Below are 19,929 nucleotides of genomic sequence, written 5' to 3' on the forward strand. Positions count from 1 at the left end.
TTTTATGATGTGTCACGCGACTGACTTTTTTTGTTCTGATAATTCGATCGTCCAGATTTCCGTTTTATAGCTCTAGTGCGTTCCTGCTCAGCTTCGGCCCTTTCTACCACGTCTTGAGTTTGTGACGTCACTTCTATTTTAGATTTGTGCTTGTTGTCCCCGTCACTGTTTACATGTCTCGGTATCATTGGAATCATATAAGAAAACCACTTGTCCTTGTAATTCCCAACTCCAGATCCAACCTGCTTATTTGACTGAACAACATTCTTTGTTCGTTTATCAAAATATTTTAACCATTTATTTACATCAGGAACGTAAAGTTTTCTATCCATGTTAATTTATTCTAAAAACGGATAATGTCGTAATAGTAGTGTCACACTCGTGCTCTCTTTGATAAATGAGACTGGAGTGGTGGATGCAACCTTTATATGTATTTCAACATATGAACTCTCTGTCACTACAACAGGAATGTTCCACATTGTATTAAACTCATACCGTGGACCGTCTCGTAAATCAACACGTCTCAGTAGAGGTACAAAACTATCGCCTACTAGACTGCTGACACACAAATTACACAACACATCTACTTGCAAATCGTTCATACTTTGAATATCAGTTTATCCAAAATTCAAATCCACAAGAGACACAATCCATACACCTTCAAACGTTAACCTCTGATTTAACTTTACTCGAAAATGATAGGGGTTGTTGTCAGGAAACACTAATTTAGAGTCAGTACTCTTCAATATAATGTACTTCTCCATGTCTCACGCAGTTTTCAGTTCTCCTTCTACGTACGAATCGAAGCTAAGTGGCCACCCTAACCACCGAACCAAATAGTACACCTTTTCCTTCTTCTTTTTTAACACTTTTTCGATTTTCCACATAATGTCTTGATTCTTATTCACTTTCTGAAGTTCGGCTGTGTAAAATATACCTTTCAGCACTTCGTCGTGAAAATCACGCAGTCTGTACACTGGAATACCCTGTCGTCTACTTCTATAATGTACTTTAAACAACTCTTCTGTCCACCTCAAATCCTGCTCCTTTGTGAATGATTTACGCAAATAGCTGATTCTCGTTAAATCACCCACTTTAAATATAAATTTTGCTAATGGTTTCTTTACTTTAAGTTTCTTAACCATGGGCTCGACGTACAGATGTCGCCACACTTTAATTTCATTCGTTTTATTTACATCAGCCGGTGCCCAATGTCCCAGAGACGAGTGTACTGTATTGTTATAATTATGCACTAGATCTGCTAAAACGTCTATGTATTTTTGTGTATTGTTATAAGTCGTATACCTAGCGAGCAGCGACCGAAGTGTCCTAATAATTCGCTCTGCGAAGTTACTTTTGATATCTTCATTCTGCGTGACAATCAGTTTAATGTTTTCTTTTGACAGAAACTGTTTGAATACTCCAGCGAACTCTGTACCTTTGTCCACCCGAACTTTCTTGGGTATTCGACCGTCTTTTAAAACAGATTTGAATCCGTCTAATACCGTCTCCGGCCTTTTGTTAACTAGTGGTATGACCCACGCATATCTTGATAGAATATCAATAGCTATAAGCAGGTACCTAACTCCATTGTTAACTTTTGAATGACGACTAACGTCCATCAAATCCATATCAAACATCTCATCTTTTTTGTTAACACGAACACGGAGACGCTTGAATGATCGACTGACCGGCTTGTGCAAACTGTATGCATCGTTGTCATTCATCCATTGTGTTACCGTACTCAACTTATAGTTTTCTAAACCACGTCTTTTCAAAGCGTCGTGAAACTTCTTCGGACCATAGAAAGCTCCAGCGTCTCTCGGTTTTGTATAATATTTTTCAAGTTCGTTCTTGTCACGTTCATTCTTTTCAGTGTTAGGTTTCACTCTGAACGACATCACTGAACTGACCTAATGTATTCTGTGACGTTAATTTATATCTACGCACATGTTCACTTTTCCAATCGATCTTCCAAACGCAGCATGTTCAATACTTGATCTTTTAGTATTTCCATCCATTCAACAGTTTTAATATTAATATCCAAATAGTCTTTGCATTGGTACTGACACAAAATAAAACCTGGGGTTTCTGAAACATCAGGATCATCAAAAACAAGGCGTATCCACCTGGCACTGACGTCGATTTCGTTCAGTTCAGTTAATGCTATCGGATAGTAGCGTTTAATCATATCATCGTGGGACAATGTTTTACAAGTATGAGTTCTTTCCTCATCAAACATGCATCACATACACATTTCCTTAGAAAGTCGCTGAATTAGTTTACATATCTCAATCGCATAACTCAGTGATAACCAATTCTCTAAACATATTCTGTTCTCATCTACATCCACTTCATCCACGAGAACACGAGATGGGCGTATTTTCCTGGTAATTATTCGCTTGGTACTGTTAGTCGAATCACAGAAGGAACTTTTAGCATCCAAAACGCATTCCGTACGACTCTTAAACCAGTGGTTAGATTTTCTTACTATTGTTTCATCAAAACTGTATTCGCATCTTAAAACATATTTCCAACTGAAGTAGACATCTTGTTTCTTGTCGTTAGTGTTCATCTTCTAACGCAATTGTTACAGATAATGATTAAAATACACTTTTCTTTATCTTATAACACATATTCAAATGCATTCGTTAAAAGACAAGTTGTTATTGGATAATGCTAACAAATGAAACTGGTTTCAACTGGTTTGCTAGTCAAAAGAGTATTTCAACATATATCTCTAAAATAACACCTTTCAAAAACACCCGCTTTTAAAAGGAGGTAATTGTACCCATTATCCTCGTTACACGCTTCAACAAAAAGTGACCGCATTCCTATCTATTTCGTAGCAACTATAATAAACTCAAAAACTCGGTCAAACCTAACAACAGACGCGTGTCACCTATTGTACCACCGAACAATAGGTGCATATCTATTGTAATAATGTCAACAATCAGAGACGTCACCATTATACTAAGACAGAACAATAGGGGATGTCTCTATTGTACTAAGAGAGAACAATAGGGGACGTCTCGATTGTACTGGAGTGGGGACCCATTGTACCGGAGGTGCATATCCATTGTATTGGAGGCGTATCCATTGTATTCCCATTGTTGTCCCCGCTACGTACAAAATATACTACTCGCCCACTAACCAGTGGACCGTTAACACTCCCCGAGTCCCTTCCTCCAGTCCAGAATTTTGCGCCCAAGGCAACTGCTCCAGTGGCCCCGCCCACGATACACCACTGCTAATAACTACTTTGACGCCGATATACCGCAATCAGTAATTCTTCATCACAACTACAAGTGCTCTCAAATAACTTGTTTGCAACACGAAATGAGCTTTTTAAAAATTGTTATTGCAAAGGACGTCTGTTATTGACCATGCAGGTATTTGCGTAAATGCAATATCTTCTTGAACAAGGTGAAGATGCACATTTCTATTCCTATCTTAGCATTTTCAAAAGACATTGTTAAAATGTTTAATATAGAATTTGTTTTTAAAAAGTCATAACTATAATATTACCTGTATAGATTCGTAAGTTCAGCATCAATTCACGTGCAAAAGTACATTCCGTTCTTATTGACTGAACTTAACGGATCATCATTATAAATATAATTAACCTAAATGGACAAAAGAAACTGAATGCAGTAGTCATGGTAAAAATATAGCGTTATAAATTACTTCTTTTTTTATTCTACAAATGTAACATATCTACCAGCTACATAATTTATTATTTTTATTTCACCACCAAATATACAGCATACATAAAGCAAATAATAAACATACATATAAGAGAAGCAAACATAAATAATAAAAAAATAAAAAAATAAAAAACAAACATGTTATAATAATGGTCTCCCATTTATATATACTAGTATATATCAATATATTTCCTGTGGAAAAGAAAAAAGGTATATACCGATGATCAACTTGTAATTAGTTATAAACTAAAAACATATAGAATAATATATATTTTATACAATTAATTTTGTCCAAATATTCCATTTTTCCTCAAATTTAGTTGTCCTGTTATTTATTGTAGCAATATATTTATCTATATAATAATACATGTTCAGATTGTTCTGGAATCCAGTTAACGTTAGTTTTTGACTTTTGCATTTTGACTTATATATGTATTGTTTCGCAATTAGAAGTATTAAATTGACAATATTATCTTTTTTAGAATAATTAGGATTGCCTAAAATAATTGTTTGTGCATTTATTTGGAGTCTAATTTTAGTTTTCAAGAATATCCAGTTGATAACAGTATTCCAGAATGCTTGAACATGTTTACATAACCAAAAAAGGTGCATTAAATCTTCACTAAACGTATGACAAAATTCACATTTATCTGATTTTTTAATACCATATATAACCAAATGCTTATTTGTTGTTAAAATAAATAAAACTATCTTGTATTGAAAGTAACGGAGCCCTGTGTCGGTGGTTAGCTTGATAGGGATAAGATATACATTTTCCCACCATTTGTCACAGAGGTCAATATCAAAAATATGATTCCATTTTATTTGTGCGTTTATTTTGTATTTAGATGTGTGTTCATTTATGCACTCTTTGTAGAAATTTTTACAAACGTTTGTTTTAAGAAGTTCTTTCAAACAATTAGGTATTATTGGCATTTGTAATGTTACTAATTCTGTATATATAACCAATTTATAATATTTTTTGATTGCTAAAATCAAACCGTTGTAGACTGTAAATGGCGGTATGAGGTCATATTTCATACAACATTCGTCATATGTGAGCCAACTGGTATTATTAAACAGATCTTTTAAAAATAAAATTCCTTTATTTGCCCATGTCTTGTAATAAACATATTTATTATTGATTTTAATAAAAGAGTTATACCAAATTGGTAAGTTTAGTATGTTTGTTTTATCAGTTGTAGATTCACATTTTCCTAAAAATATTGACCATATAAATAATACATTTTTCCCAAAACGGATTTGTGCATACCTCTGCTTTTGCCTTGCTGTAAGCTGACCCAAAAGTTAATAGTAATTCCGCTTTAGACTGTAAACAATTACTCAATAAACAGGCAATGTCTTGGTTTAGATATACACTTTTCATCCACGATATTTTTTGGGCATTACAAAATATTTTAACATCTATTGCTCTTAAGCCACCATTTTGGTAATCTCGAATTAATGTTTTTCTAGCAATTTTATCAGGCTTTTTATTCCAAATAAACTGAAAGAAATAAGTTTCTAATTTTTTAAAGACAGCATCTGTTGGGTTTGGGAGTGAAGCAAATAGATAAACAAATTTTGATAAAGCCAGACTTTTGATTACAGCAAGTTTTCCTAATGCTGATAAAGAACAGTTTGACCATTGTTCGAGTAACTTTTTAACTTCTTTTAGCTTTCTATTATAATTCAGTTCTTGCATTTGATACAGATTAGTAGAAGAGAAATGGACACCAAGAACTGTAAATTCAGTAGTCCATTTTAATTTATATTTTGGACACATTTTTCTGTGATCATTACGATCTTTGCCTAATCTTATTATATTTGTTTTATCAATGTTTACTTTTAGACCTGAGATATTTGTAAAATATTGTAGTATTTCCATAGATGCTGTAAGGTTTTTTTCACACCAGTCAAGTAGTAATGTTGTGTCATCGGCAAACTGTGATATTTTAAATTCATTACCACATATCTCAATTCCTTTTATATTTTTGTTGTTTCTTACCAAGATCCCATGAATTTCAACACATAAAATAAAAATATAGGGGGATAAAGGATCACCTTGTCTACATCCTCGGCCAAGTTTAAAACGTTCAGTAATAGTACCATTTATGGATAGACATGATTCGCATTCATTGTAGAAAATTGTTATCCATTTCTGAATTGAGGCACCAAATTTAAAGTAAGCTAATACCTTAGTTATAAAATTCCATGAAAGGGTGTCAAAGGCTTTCTCAAAATCTACAAGTAAAAGCATTCCTGGTTTATTCTGTGTAGTTGTATAATGTAATGTATCATATATTAGTCTAATATTATTAGCTATCGATCGGCCATGTATAAATCCATTTTGATCCATAGATACTAATGAGGGGAGGACAGTTTTAATTCTTTCTGCAATAGCTGCTGACCCTAATTTGTAAATAACGTTCAAAAGTGATATTGGTCTCCAATTTATAATATATTCTTTTGTCTTATCTTTTTTGGGAATAAGTGTGATTAATCCTAATGTTTGTGAATCAGATAACTGACCCCGATTATATCCAAAGTTTAAGCTTTTAATGACAAAATAACTAATATCGGTCCAAAAAAATATCATAAATTCAACCATATATCCGTCTGTCCCAGGCGACGTATAATTGTTCATTTTTTTCAGAACTTTAGTAACTTCATTATAGTTTAATTCTCCCTCTAGCGATTTTGACACATTATCGTTTAGTTTGGCAACTCTACAGTTATGAAGTTCTCTGTTTAGATCAACGTTAATTAATTCATCATCTCGATTAGTATATAATGTTTTATAAAAATCTACTACTTCTTTCTCAATTTGCTTTTGAGTTTCGAGTACATTATTTTTGTTGTCTATTAATACAGTTAAAGCTTTTGTCACATGATTTCTCTTTTCTAGGCTACACAAATATTTTAATGGTTTTTCTCCGTGTTCCACCCACCGAGCTTTAGATCTAATAAAAACACCTTTTAATTTTTCTTTTCTGTGAGTTTCTAGTTCATTTTTTAAATTATAAAGCTTTTGTTCTAGAGATGTATCAGCTATCATTTGGCTAAGCTGAGTATCAATATTTTAAATTTCTTTTTCTAATTGTTTTTCTATTTTTTCCTGTTCCTTCTTTTTCCTAGATGGAAATGCAATTGGTTTACCTCTAATTTTCATCATCAAAATCTCTAAAAATAATTGATCATCAATATTTAGGTTTATGTTAAAAAGTTCAACTCTAGATAATGTGTCAAAGTTGGAGGGAATCGATATAGCATATTGTTTTACACTTTCTTTGATGATTTCTTTAACCATAAAAATATAGTTATGATCATCTAAAAGAGAGTTATTAAATTTCCAAAAAGCTCTTCCTCTTGTAATGTCTAACAATTTAATTTCGAGTGTAGGACATGAGTGGTCAGTTCTGTAACCTGTTTCTATGGATGTATTGCAGGGATACGTTAAAAAGTCTTCACTGACTAATATAAAATCTAGACGACTCTGTTTAAATGGAGTTTTTTGCCGCCAAGTATATCGTTTAATATCTGGATGTTGATAACGCCAAACATCTACTAAATTATTTTCCTCAATTAGATTTAAAACTTCGGTTCTAGCTTTTGGATTGTTTATGTTACTATAATTTGACATATCTATATCCTTATCTAAAACTAAATTCCAGTCCCCACTTATTATATATGATGCATTCCCCAGTTTTTATAAAATTGATTCCAGTTGTTGAAAAAAAGTGTATCTCTATCACTAGGACCATATATATTCACAAGAGTAAACAGTTGTTTATTTAATGATACGTCTATGGCTAATACATTTCCATCAAAGCTGCTTACTTGATTGTGCACAATGACATTAGTTTTTGTGTTGTTGAAAAATATTGCCACACCAGGTATTGCCAGATATATGACCCTACCTGATGAGAAACCACCCATTTATCAAACATCCCTGCTTTCTTAGCCACAAACTCACTATAAGACTGACCCTGCGTTTTTTCAACTCGCTATACTGTAAACGATAATCCTCAGGTCGTAACTCATAAGCCCTCCACACTGCAGACGTAACTAGGTCGTACTGACTTGCTCGCTCATCACTCATTGAATTATAAGCTACGCTAGCCTTCCCCTTAAACTTAGACATGGCTAACAATGTCCACTTAGACTGCGGCCAATTTAGCTGCTTAGCGGCCCATTCAAAAAGTTGGTAGAACATATCTACCTCTTGGTCGTTAAATACAGGCACTGATCTATAAGCCCCCGACATGTTAAACCCATTTCCTGCCTCCCGTCTAACTTTTTCAGCATTCAACTTTAACTCATGTTCCACTTTTAATTTTGCTAACTAGTCCATAGGCTTCTGTTGAACATCTGAAATTTGTGGAATTTTCTGCTAGATTCTTGGAAAATAGGCTTAAACCACTCTAAATAGTGTAAAGATAACGAATTTCATTGTTGCCATTTTTTCCATTCACCTTTAGGGCGGCCATGTTGAATTTCAAAATGGCCACCATTCTGGAGCTATTTTTGTCAATATCTCGCTTATTAATGTAGGTAGAATCACAATTCCAGTGGCTGCACCCAGGTTTTTGTATACAAGGATTCACATAGTGTCATACATTTTTTATAGAACGGTCCAATCTTGGATTTCAAGATGGCCGCGATTCTGGGTCTCTTTGTCAATATCACACCTCATCTTGAATTCCAAAATGTCAGCCATTCTGGACTCATCGGCGTTTCAACATCTGACGTATTAAAAATTTTTTCCCAGAGATCATGGTGAACAGGCAGTCAGAGACTTACATCTTCCATGGGAACTCGTAGAATCTGTTGCGCTTTTCGAGTAATATAATGGATGACACAGAGCCAACTGCAAAAAAGAAGCCCACAGACTATAAGCTCTGTCTGAAATGCCAGGACAGTAAGGCAAATGAGTGCCTCGGTCAAACAAAGATTGACAGCTACAAACTGTTTTTGGCAAATGTATCTGTACGTGCCAAATACAAAAATCCGACCTTTGTCGCACTCCAGCAGAGACTGAAAGGAGTATCAGCAGTTGATCTCCAGCTGAAACAAAGCACAAACAACATACAGAACGAGACAAGGAGAGATATGAACAAGCAATGAGCCAAAATGTGGTTGCCCCCCTCATGTTACGGACCAAGGGACGGCCATCATCTGTCCTGTCACAAACTGACACCAGCCCAAGTGCATCGTCCTCAAATAAAGTTACTCGCTCCGCTGTTCCTTCATTTTGTCGAAACCAATGCTTCTTCTGCCAGTCGACAAAAGTAGACAAAAAAACTGGAGCATCCGAAAAACTTTGCGATTGTAGGAGTTCAGACATTGGATTGTCCATTAAACAGATTGTAAAAAACAGTGACAATGACAGATGGAAAGTAAATCTTGCTAATATACTCGTTGAAGGTGACTTTCTTGCAAGAGATATCACCTATCATAAAAGTTGTTATACAAAAAGCTGGAGCCGATATGTCCAAGCACCTGAACGACAGAGCAAGAAGAGAGAAGTTGATTATGACGAGTCTGTTAACTTCTTATCTGCTGAAATTGAATTTTACGCTGAGATACAGGAATGTGTGGATGACGGACAGTTTGTAACTCCAGATGCTGCGTGTGTTTACAATAACATGATGAGAGACTATGGTATTGTGCATCATAACATCACCTGAGGACAACTGTTAGGGAAAGTTCGTGAAAATGTAACCTGTGAGATAATTGAAAGCAAGGGTCGAACCCCCTCTGTTATTCATAGTAAAAGTGCAAAACAGACAGTTGTTTACAATGATAAAACTGAGCGAGATATTAGGAAAAATATGACGCAAATATTCAAATGTGCAAGGATTGTACGGCAGGCTATACTTGAATCAAGAAATGATGATGACCGGTCGTGGAAATTTGCGGGTACCTTATTGGATTTCAGTGACTCAGAAGTGCCAGGAGAGTTAATGGCATTAGTAAGATGGACAATTCAAGGAGCCAGAGCAGCTACAACACCATCTAGAGCAAAGGATCTGCACAAATCATGCATGATTTTATCCCAATCTGTCGCAAGCGAATGTAAAAGCCAGCGGCAGTTGTCATTTGTTCCAAAGACAACTGAATCGCCATTTCGCCATACATTTGAAAGTCCATATACAGTTGGACTCTCACTCTATATGTATCACAACTTTCGAAGTCAGAAAGCAGTAAAAGTGTTATATGGCTGTTGTGCTGGGATATCTTATGATCGAGTAACAAAAGTATGCAATAATATTGCAGATGCAATACGTGCACAGATTACAACATTTGGTGTATATGTACCACCTGGTCTGATGAAGAATAGACACATCCGTGGGTCACTGGATAACATTGACATGAATGTTGACTCCCCTGATGGCGAAGGGAGTTTTCATGGATTGGCATCCGATGTGTACCAACCTGCTGGTGGTGGCAAACCTGTACTAAATCCATTGGTCATTGGTCAGTGTGAAGCAACAGGCGGCTTGTTAACATTCCAAGTACAGTGATAAGCTTATCTTTCTGCAGAATCGAAGGCAACCCTACTCCGAAATCCAGTCCAAAGTACATAGGATACAAGATCGGTTTCCATGAAGACCAACTTAAAAAAGCGAAAAGAGATGGCCTAACTTGGTTAATGGCACGTTGTATAAATAGGAGAGCTGTAGTTGAGGCAGAAGATGCATGTCATTCAGACGAAATGACACCAATTAATGTGGAGTTAAATGAATTGCCAGACGAGGACGTCTCGTTGGTGGCTGTGGCTCATGGAATTACCAATACTGAAGAGCATATGCTATCAGTTTGGTCAGCCTACAACTCCCTCCTCAACAAACTGACTTCCAGGCATACTCCAGCGTTGAATGATAATGTTTTCATGATGCCAATCATAAATGCGGCACCACAGGATTGGTCTACCCTTGCCACTAGACTTGAGCAGCTGTGGAAACTCAACCAGATTGTTTCTCCTGGGAATCCAGTAACTGCTACTCTGGATATGGACCTCTATAAGAGAGCACTAAAACTAGAACATCTAGATCCTAGTTACAGAAATAAGTGGGTTCTTTGTCCAGGCGGTTTCCACGCAGCAATAAATAGTCTGAGATGCCTAGGACGAACAATTGAAGGTAGCGGTATGCATCAAGCATGGCAGGAGGCAGATCTATACAGCTCTATCATTACAACACAGATCATCAATGGGAATCATTATAATCGGGCAGTGCAGGCACATCAAATTACACTACAAGCATTGTTTGACCTGTGGCTTGACACATTCTTCCAAGAGAGACCGGTGATTTTGGAAACATTGCAGTCAAGTGGCAGGATACTTTATGACACCTGCAAAGACAAGGGAGATGTACTAAAGGCACATGCAGACTTCTGCGTCGTCTTGGAATCAGTGAATCTTGAGATGCATCTTGCCAAATATGATGAAGAGCAAAATCAAAATCCCATGTATCAATGGGCCAGAATGTATATGAATCAGGTGATGACATTGCTACAGTTGTTACGAGCTACAAGGGAAGATGACTGGTATCTCTACTTAGCCACGCTTGAAAAGCTCTGCGTATTGTTCTTTGCATATGACACATACCAGAGTTCCTCGTCCGACTGCAAGAAATCAAAGTCAATCAGCCAGGTGTATGGAATGACTTTATTAATGGTGGGCTCACAGTTGGTACGAACAATAGTGTTCTATTCACACGTATAAGTGTTGACCAAGCCATGGAACACTTAAACAAGGATGCTAAGGGTCATGGCGGAATATGTGTCATAACATCTACATCGGCAACGCTGCTCAAGTTCTGCCTGACAGCACCAGAATTGTCATGGATCTCAAGCTAACATATGGATGCAGGACTTCATTTTAACTCCTAAACGGCTTGACCCACTGAGGTTAGGCTGGACATCAGTTGATGGAGTCTTGAAACCTGTGCTGTCGCAAGTAGCACCTGCCCCAGCTTCTATATTACAGTTGGTGAAATGTGGATGTGGACGAAGCAACAAAAGTTATGTTACCATGTGTTCAAGGAGATGTTCTTGTAAAGCATCAAGAGTAGTCTGTACTGAACTGTGTAACTGTGAAGGAAATACAGAAAAGTGTTGCAATACTGAACCACCGGTTATTGGACATGACATTGCAGAGCAGAGAGAAACCTGGGTAAAATGCCAAGCGAAATTCTATTTGTAACAGATACGATGTAGTGGTAATTTTGAAATCCAAGATGGCCGCTATTATACTAATGATTAATGCCACCATCTGAATTGTTGGTTACTAAATCCTAGGTAACCACTTGAATTGTATTTGTAACTGACCTTGGTTCTGTACATTTGTGGAATTTGCCTTCATATTTTATGTTGAGAACAAAACAATTTGAGATGAAATCCAAGATGGCGACCATTCTATCAATTTTTTATGACACTATGTGAATCCTTGTATACAAAAACCTGGGTGTAGCCACTGGAATTGTGATTCTACCTACCTTAATAAGCGAGATATTGACAAAAAGAGCTCCAGAATGGCAACAATGAAATTCTTTATCCTTACACTATTTAGAGTGGTCTAAGCCTATTTGCCAAGAATCTAGCAGTAAATTCCACAAATATACACAAGCCAATGGACTAAACTGGAATTTTCTATCCCTATAATCTCTCTTCTCTACCTCTATCTTCTTTTTTTTCTCTCTCTCTCTATCGTTCTCTCTCTCTTCTCTACCCTTTCTTCTCTTTCTCTATCCCTATCTTCTTTTTCTCTCTCTCTCCCTCTCTTCTCTTTCTCTCTCTCTCTTCTTTTTCTCTACCCCTCTCTCTCTCTTCTCTCTCTCTCTCTCTCTCTCTCTCTCTCTCTCTCTCTCTCTCTCTCTCTCTCTCTCTCTCTCTCTCTATCTCTCTCTCTCTCTCTCTCTCTCTTCTCTATCTAATGCACGTTCTTCTCTTTCGTACTCAAGCTTTTTAAAAGCTAACTGTTGTTCCACACTTAACTCATTTATCTCTATCTCTGGAACAATCTCACTCTCTTCCATAACAGGCCTATCACCAAAAACTTCCTACATAATAATTGTCTTTATATCACCTAATGTTTAGGTTCACTAGAAAACACAACAAAACACAATACACTTTGGAATCTGTATTAACACAACGCTGACACATGTACGTGCCGCAGTAGTTAATTAACAACAACAAATAATAAAAACCCAGAGCTAATCACTTAATTAGTTAATCACTAGGTGTCTAGTTTACACAATATTCTAATCACTTCACCGTGATACAACACACACATGTGTGGTAATTGAGAAACGCTGCCAGGGGAACTTAATTAATAAAGGAATTACAACTCTATTCCTAACTGGTTAATTTTTAATTAACCCTTAACTACTCATTCAGTAACCTTGTAATACAGAATTAATACTGGTACATATCACAATAAAGACAATAACCTACAGTTTACCTAGGTTCTCTAGGATGACTGGCTAAGCTTTAATATTTTAGAACAGTGAAGCCTACAATTTACTTCGTCAGATTATCGGAGACACTGTCTAAATAATATTGGTATTATACAGTATTAAAATATTTAAAGTCACATCAATCACATCAAGGTTATACAACAGAGCAGAAAAATATATTTACCAGTCCAAACGGACAACGTTCCCCGGGAGCCTTCCAATGTTTCTCCCCAATATATCTAAAATCCTATCTATTTATTCAAAAATCTCAGAGACAGCGAATATCGCCTGGGGGCACAACGCGGTACCTCACCTATCATGTGATATTTCCACAACTCCCAGGGACGGTATATTTTCTTAGATGGCCAGACTTACTGTCGCCAGTTCGCTAGAAATACCCCGGTCATAAACCGCACTACCGGAGTTATTACGTAACTACTGGCCACATGGCCTCCACACCTGGTCTAAGTGCATATTGGGACGCAGCTCTACCACCGTCGTGCGGGGGTATTACGTAACCAAGCTGCACACGGCCCTCTAAAACAATTAACATCGCCACAGGCGAAAAGATAAGAGCATGTTCCGTCACACCAGTCATGACATCCCTTCTGATGACACTAGTGCCAACACCAAGACATGTGAGCAAGATCGTCGAGCTAGCCATATTACATCACCAGACGTTGTTGTCAGTCTTGATACACCAGTGACTGTCAAACAACCGGCTTTTCTGAACAACTGGAAAAACAAGGCTCAACTTATAACTTTCCTTAAGAATGCTTTTGAGCAGAAACATGTCACCTGTTACCAAAGTGAAGGTGATGCTGATTACTTGATCTGTCAAGTGGCTATGACAAATGCACAAACTAGGCAGCCGGTTGTTCTTGGTGGCAATGATACAGACTTGATGGTTATCCTCACTCATTCAGTGACAAAAGAACATCAGAATGCATACCACCACCAAACCAGATACTGTTTATTCGATTTTCAGGATGCCCTCTCTCCTAATGTGAAGTCACATATCCTTCTGGCACATGCCATCACTGGTTGCGACACCGTGTCAGCACCTTATAACATAGGAAAGCAGAAAGCACTTCAAGACATAAAAGAAGACTGGACCATAGTGAATGTGTTCAATGAGAAAGATGCTAGCCATGATGAGATTACTGCAGCTGGTGAAAAGTTGCTGCTCAGACTGTATGGTGCAAAGAAGGCCACCACACTGGACCAACAGGGACATCTGAATTACATGCAAAGAGTAAGCCGCAAGTCGGTAACCTCTGATAGCTTTCAGCTAAAATTGCTACCTCCAACTTCTGCAGCAGCCAAGTTCCATTCGTATCGAACGTACCTCACTGTCCAGGGCTGACTAGGCAATTCGGACATTTCAACCACAGAATGGGGATGGGAGCTTATTGATGGAGTGTTGTCCCCCATATCAAAAGATCGTGCTGCTGCTCCAGATAGGGTGCTCAAGATTGTCAGCTGAAAATTCAACCCCAGTCAATTATGATGACAGTAAATAAAGATTCGCAATCACTATCAGGATTTAACTTTAATCAGTCATATCTAAGTTTCCATAAAAGATATCTAAGAATTTGATGGTCAAGTTCAGTTATTTTAATTTGTGATGTGGGTCGTCATCTCTCATTTTCCTTTAAATTATTTATTTTTGAATGGCACACTTATGCTAATTATATCATATTCTTGAATATTCACATTCCTGCACACATTGCAGTGCAAAAGTTCAGAGAAAAACTGTCCCACATTTCCCTGAATTGTTTTTTTAGATGCTCCAATAGCAATAGTATATAATTTGTCTGATTGTGGCTATTTTGCATGCAAATTATGCAAATTAGGAGGTATTTGCAATGTTCTGATTGGTCTGTACAGCCCATAAATACTAAAAGTTTTAATAAAATATTATTAAACTCAAGTGTTTTTACTCAATTCAAGGTAATGGTTGATGATACTGTGAGCTGTTTGATCCATTTTCTGACTTTTAGGCAATTTGCTCATTAATATGCAAATTAGGTTAATTATGCAAAATGCCCAAAGAGGATTTTTGGGGACTCATCAGATATGTGATCAGGGATATTTCAGGAATGTTTCCTGAAAAAATTAGCTTTCTACATTTTTTTCCCCACCCCAAACCCTAATGCTCTTGTACTATAGATTAAAACGCGTGTGCTTATCCTGTGTGGGAAAGTGTGTATTAAAAAAACATTTATATCTGTCTGTGGGAAGGTATATTTTAAAAAGCGTGTATATCGTATCCTGTTGGTGGGAAAGTATACATTAAAATGCGTGTCCTTATCCTGTGTGGGAAAGTGTACATTAAAAACCCATGTATATCGTATTCTGTCTGGGAGAAAGTGTATACTAAAAAGCATGTGTATCTTATTGTCTGTAGGAAAGTATGACGTCGGCCTAAGTAACATGCATGTGTATTGTTTTGCTGTTCTAGACATGTCTAAAAAGATCCCATTGTTATTAATCAGTTGTGATTATTTTTCAGTTCTTATCACCTGGAAGCGATAATACGTACTCGTGTTCAGCGATGAACAAGATGTGTGTTCTAGTGTTGCTGTTTACAGCAGTGGCGTTGTTTACATTCACAGCACACTACAACTGGATGGACGTAAACATTCTAACACCAAACACGGATCTTTTCACAAATGGTAAAAACCTTACACCTACCCATTGATTCGTTAAAACTCTCTCTGGGTGGGAGCCGGTACCCCTTATGTCTGATGGCTTAACCACGACAGCACCGAGGCCGGTTTCATACACTTATGCCCTACCAGCTAATAGCCGATATCAGACCTGACCAGTTAAGGAATTAATTCCTGCTTAACGACATCCCAGCATAAAAACCCACACATCGGCTATTGGGTGTCAAACAAAGGTAAGTATATGAATACGATTCACCATTTAAAGCAACCTATCACTCTGACTTATCATCACTCCCCAGGAGCGGATCCAGGAATTTTAGCGGGGGGGGGGGGTCCAGTCTTGAGCCTTTGAAGGCCCCCCTTCTCGATAGGAAATTTTCATATTTGAAGATAGCTTTAGATGGATTTGAAGTATATTCCAGTTATCAAAATCCTGCTTGTTGGTCACGAGCAGGGGGGGGGGGGGGGGGGGGGTCCAGACACCCTCGATCCCCCCTGGATCCGCGTCTGCTCCCATGACCTATATTTAAAAGAATAAAACGATGTTCTAAGAAAAAAAAAATATAAACCTGTTTTAACTTTAAAACGTTGACACTAAAACGCATTTGTAGAATCATACTAAAAGCGTTTTAATGCTAAACCTGTTTTAACATACCATAAAACGTGTTTTAACAAAACAAAACAAAAACCCCAACAACCCCAAAACCCACAATGAAAGGTCATATCTAATTGTTTGCAATTTTAGACACTTGAGATGGAGGTTCTGCAACAGCTACAACATCTTCAACGTGATAAAGATGCTAGCTATGCTGTTCCCTGGCTGTATCCCCCAGAATTAGCTCCAAAGCAAAAATAGTAACCCGAATTTTTTTTTCTTCAATCCATTCGGTTTTAAACGCTAATTGGTTACTCAAACTTCACTGTTATAATGTGTACAGCGCGTCTGGCAAAGTCGGACACTATCAATGAAATGTTGAAAGAATGTGAAGTTCACATAAATGAAATTATTTTCCTTAAGTATATATTCTGTATCTTTATTTCTCTTTAATTTTGATTATTTATAGATCACCACAACGAGCAAATACAACGCGCCTCTCTCAAAACACAGGTAACCGTAACACCACACACACACACACACACACATGCACACACACACACACACACACACGCACACACACGCGTTCACACACACACACACACACACACACACACACACGCACGCGCGCGCGCACGCACGCACGCACGCACATACCGTAGAATCTCGTTGGGTCGAACTCGGAAGGGTCGAATACACCGCAACGCTCGAACCAAGAACGCAGTTACACTAACACGTTGTTGACCGAATGGTTAAGTCGAACTACCGGATGGGTCGAACACTTTCTCGAGCACCGACGTGGTTCGAGCCAACGGGATTCAACTGTATATATTTTTCTCGACTATTTCCAAATGTAAATGTTGGGCTGTGTGTGTGTGTGTGTGTGTGTGTGTGTGTGTGTGTGTGTGTGTGTGTGTGTGTGTGTGTGTGTGTGTGTGTGTGTGTGTGTGTTTTAAACAATTTAAATTATTATTTTTAAAAGCAATATGGGATATCGTCTTTTCCATAATATGACGACTGCAATAACGACAGTGTTCAATCAATTATATCGCGAGAGTAAAGAAAAATTCAATGATTTAGTTTCGCTTCTTTTTTTTCAAACCAAACAAGATACAAATTATGTGAATTAGCATAATTTCTTTAATCCCGTTTCAGTGTGATGCAGAAATCAAATCCAACCTTTACCAGACCTCAAGAGAATACTGTCAGTCACCATGTGCGACAAATACCCTCAGAAATACTAAGAAGTATGATCGTCTGGTGTATAACGATAAATACAAGTTCATCTTCTGCCTCGTGCCCAAGGTTGGTTCATCCAACTGGAGACGCGTTCTGCTGGTGTTGTCAGGCAATGTGAACACGTCAGACCCTTTGTCTTTGAGCACGAAAAGCGTCCACACCAAGTACTTCAGAAGCTTGTCTTATCTGGCGAGTCTTCCACAGGAGGAGATATCCTACAGACTCAAACACTATTACAAGTTCATCTTCGTGAGAGATCCGTTAGAGAGACTTCTGTCTACGTACCGGAACAAGTTCTGCGACAAGAATCGTTTTGTTTGGAGGAAGGTTGGCACACGTATAATAAGAGCATACAGAAGAGAACCAGCCGAGGCGGCAGTAGCGTCTGGTTTGGGTGTGAGGTTTTCAGAGTTCATTGCCTACGTCGTGGACAGTCCGGTCTATTCGTACAACAGACACTGGCAGCTGATTTCCATCCTGTCCTCGCCGTGTGAAATCAAGTACGACTTCGTCGGCCACTTGAACAACGCGGACGCGGATGCCAAAAAAGTTCTGGACCATCTTGGGGTTTCTCATTTAGTGCAGTATCCTGAACGAGATTACAATTACAAGCACGCCAAAACTACGTCGAAGCTGAAAGAGTACTACAACAAAATACCACTGTCGCGCCTGGTTAAACTGGTACCTATATATAATCTAGACTACTTGATGTTTAACTTGACGATTCCACCCATTTTGCAGAATATGTTAAATAAATCGAATTAAAGTGAAAAAAAGTTTGTGTTGTTTAACGACACCACTAAAGCACATTGATTTATTAATCATCGGCTATTGAATGTCAAACATTTGGTCATTTTGACATATAGTCTCAGAGAGCAAACCCGCTACATTTTTCCATTAGTAGCAAGGGATCTTTTATATGCACCATCCCATAGACAGGATAGCACATACCACGACCTTTGGTATACCAGTCGTGATGCACTGACTGGGACGAGAAATAGCCCAACTGGCCCACAGACGGGGATTGATCCCAGACTGACCGCATATCAAGCGAGCGATATGTCCCGCCTCCCAAATTAAAACGAAGGAATACTCGATAGATTACACAGTTGTATTTTGACAATTCACCTGCTACAAGGTGTTTAATAGCTATGGTAAATTGATAAATAATATCCTCTTCCCCCTACCCCCCCTCTCTCTCTCTCTCTCTCTCTCTCTCTCTCTCTCTCTCTCTCTCTCTCTCTCTCTCTCTCTCTCTCTCTCTCTCTCTCTCTCTCTCTCAACTCCTCTCTCTCTCTCTCTCTCTCTATCTCTATCTCTCTCTCTCTCTGTCTGTGTCTCTCTCTTTTTGAGCGCTTGCCTGAGGTGCTTACGTCACAGGATCGAATCACCTCTGTGGCTCCATTCAACTGATTTGGGTTTAACTCATTAAACAAGGGCCATGGTTTGTGCTATCCTGCCTGTGGGAAGCGCAAATAAAAGATCCCTTGCTGCTAATCGGAAAGAGTAGCCCATGAAGTGGCAACAGCAGGTTTCCTCTTACAATCTGTGTGGTCCATGACCATATGTCTGACGCTATATAACCGTAAATAAAATGTGTTTAGTGCGTCGTTAAATAAAATATTTCTTTCTTTCTTTCTTTCGAATAACCTCGGTGGCTCCATTCAACTGATTTGGGTTTTTTCTCGTTCCTACCAGTGCACCCACAACTGGTCAGATGCTGTGGTATGTGCTTTCTTGTCTGTGGTAAAGTGCATATACAAGGCCCTTTGCTGTTAATGGAAAAATGTATCAGGTTTCCTCTGATGAGTAAAAGTCAGAATTACCAAATGTTTGACATCGAATGGCCGATGATTAAATAATCAATGTGCTCTAGTGGTGTCTTTAACTCTCTCTCTTCTAGGCGGTTTTTTTCTTTTCTTCAGAAATAGAGTTACAGTATGATGTACAAGAGACACCATTTGTTTTACAGCTGCATGCGTTTCTAGAACAGGTCTTGTCAGAAGAACATCCACATGCAACAACTTTGAGAGGTTCCATTGATTCCATTACTTGTAATGATTCGCTATTCATAGTCTGTTATATCAAGGTCAGGTGGACTTTTCTTCTTAGCATACTTCCACAGACAACACTGGTAGTGAGCACGTAGGATATGTTGTGCTACAACTGAATCAGTTGGAGGCAATGTTTTAATCTTTTGGCTATCCATTGAGAGGTCATTGAGAGTAACGTCGCGCTTTGTGGATCCATAGAAG

General features: G+C 37.9%; 2 protein-coding genes across 3 annotated transcripts; one reads left to right on the top strand and one right to left on the bottom strand.

Moving 5' to 3' along the window:
• Positions 1–767: 767 nt before the first annotated feature.
• LOC121374669 lies at positions 768–1,901 on the bottom strand. Its single transcript, XM_041501779.1, has one exon. The coding sequence runs from the start codon at positions 1,899–1,901 to the stop codon at positions 768–770; it is 1,134 nt and encodes a 377-aa protein (XP_041357713.1).
• Positions 1,902–3,269: 1,368 nt separating this feature from the next.
• On the top strand, positions 3,270–18,440 carry LOC121375076 (carbohydrate sulfotransferase 14-like). Of its 2 annotated transcripts, XM_041502305.1 has the most exons (4): positions 3,270–3,426; positions 15,684–15,846; positions 16,905–16,948; positions 17,591–18,440. In XM_041502305.1, the coding sequence occupies exons 2-4, from the start codon at positions 15,726–15,728 to the stop codon at positions 18,437–18,439; spliced, it is 1,014 nt and encodes a 337-aa protein (XP_041358239.1). In that variant the 5' UTR covers positions 3,270–3,426; positions 15,684–15,725; the 3' UTR covers position 18,440. The 2 variants fall into 2 exon arrangements, with proteins under 2 accessions (XP_041358239.1, XP_041358240.1); XM_041502306.1 differs by lacking the exons at positions 3,270–3,426; positions 16,905–16,948 and having other exon boundaries at positions 15,710–15,846.
• Positions 18,441–19,929: the final 1,489 nt, after the last annotated feature.

The sequence above is a fragment of the Gigantopelta aegis genome, chromosome 6, assembly GCF_016097555.1.
Source record: "Gigantopelta aegis isolate Gae_Host chromosome 6, Gae_host_genome, whole genome shotgun sequence".
Lineage (NCBI taxonomy): Eukaryota > Metazoa > Mollusca > Gastropoda > Neomphalida > Peltospiridae > Gigantopelta > Gigantopelta aegis.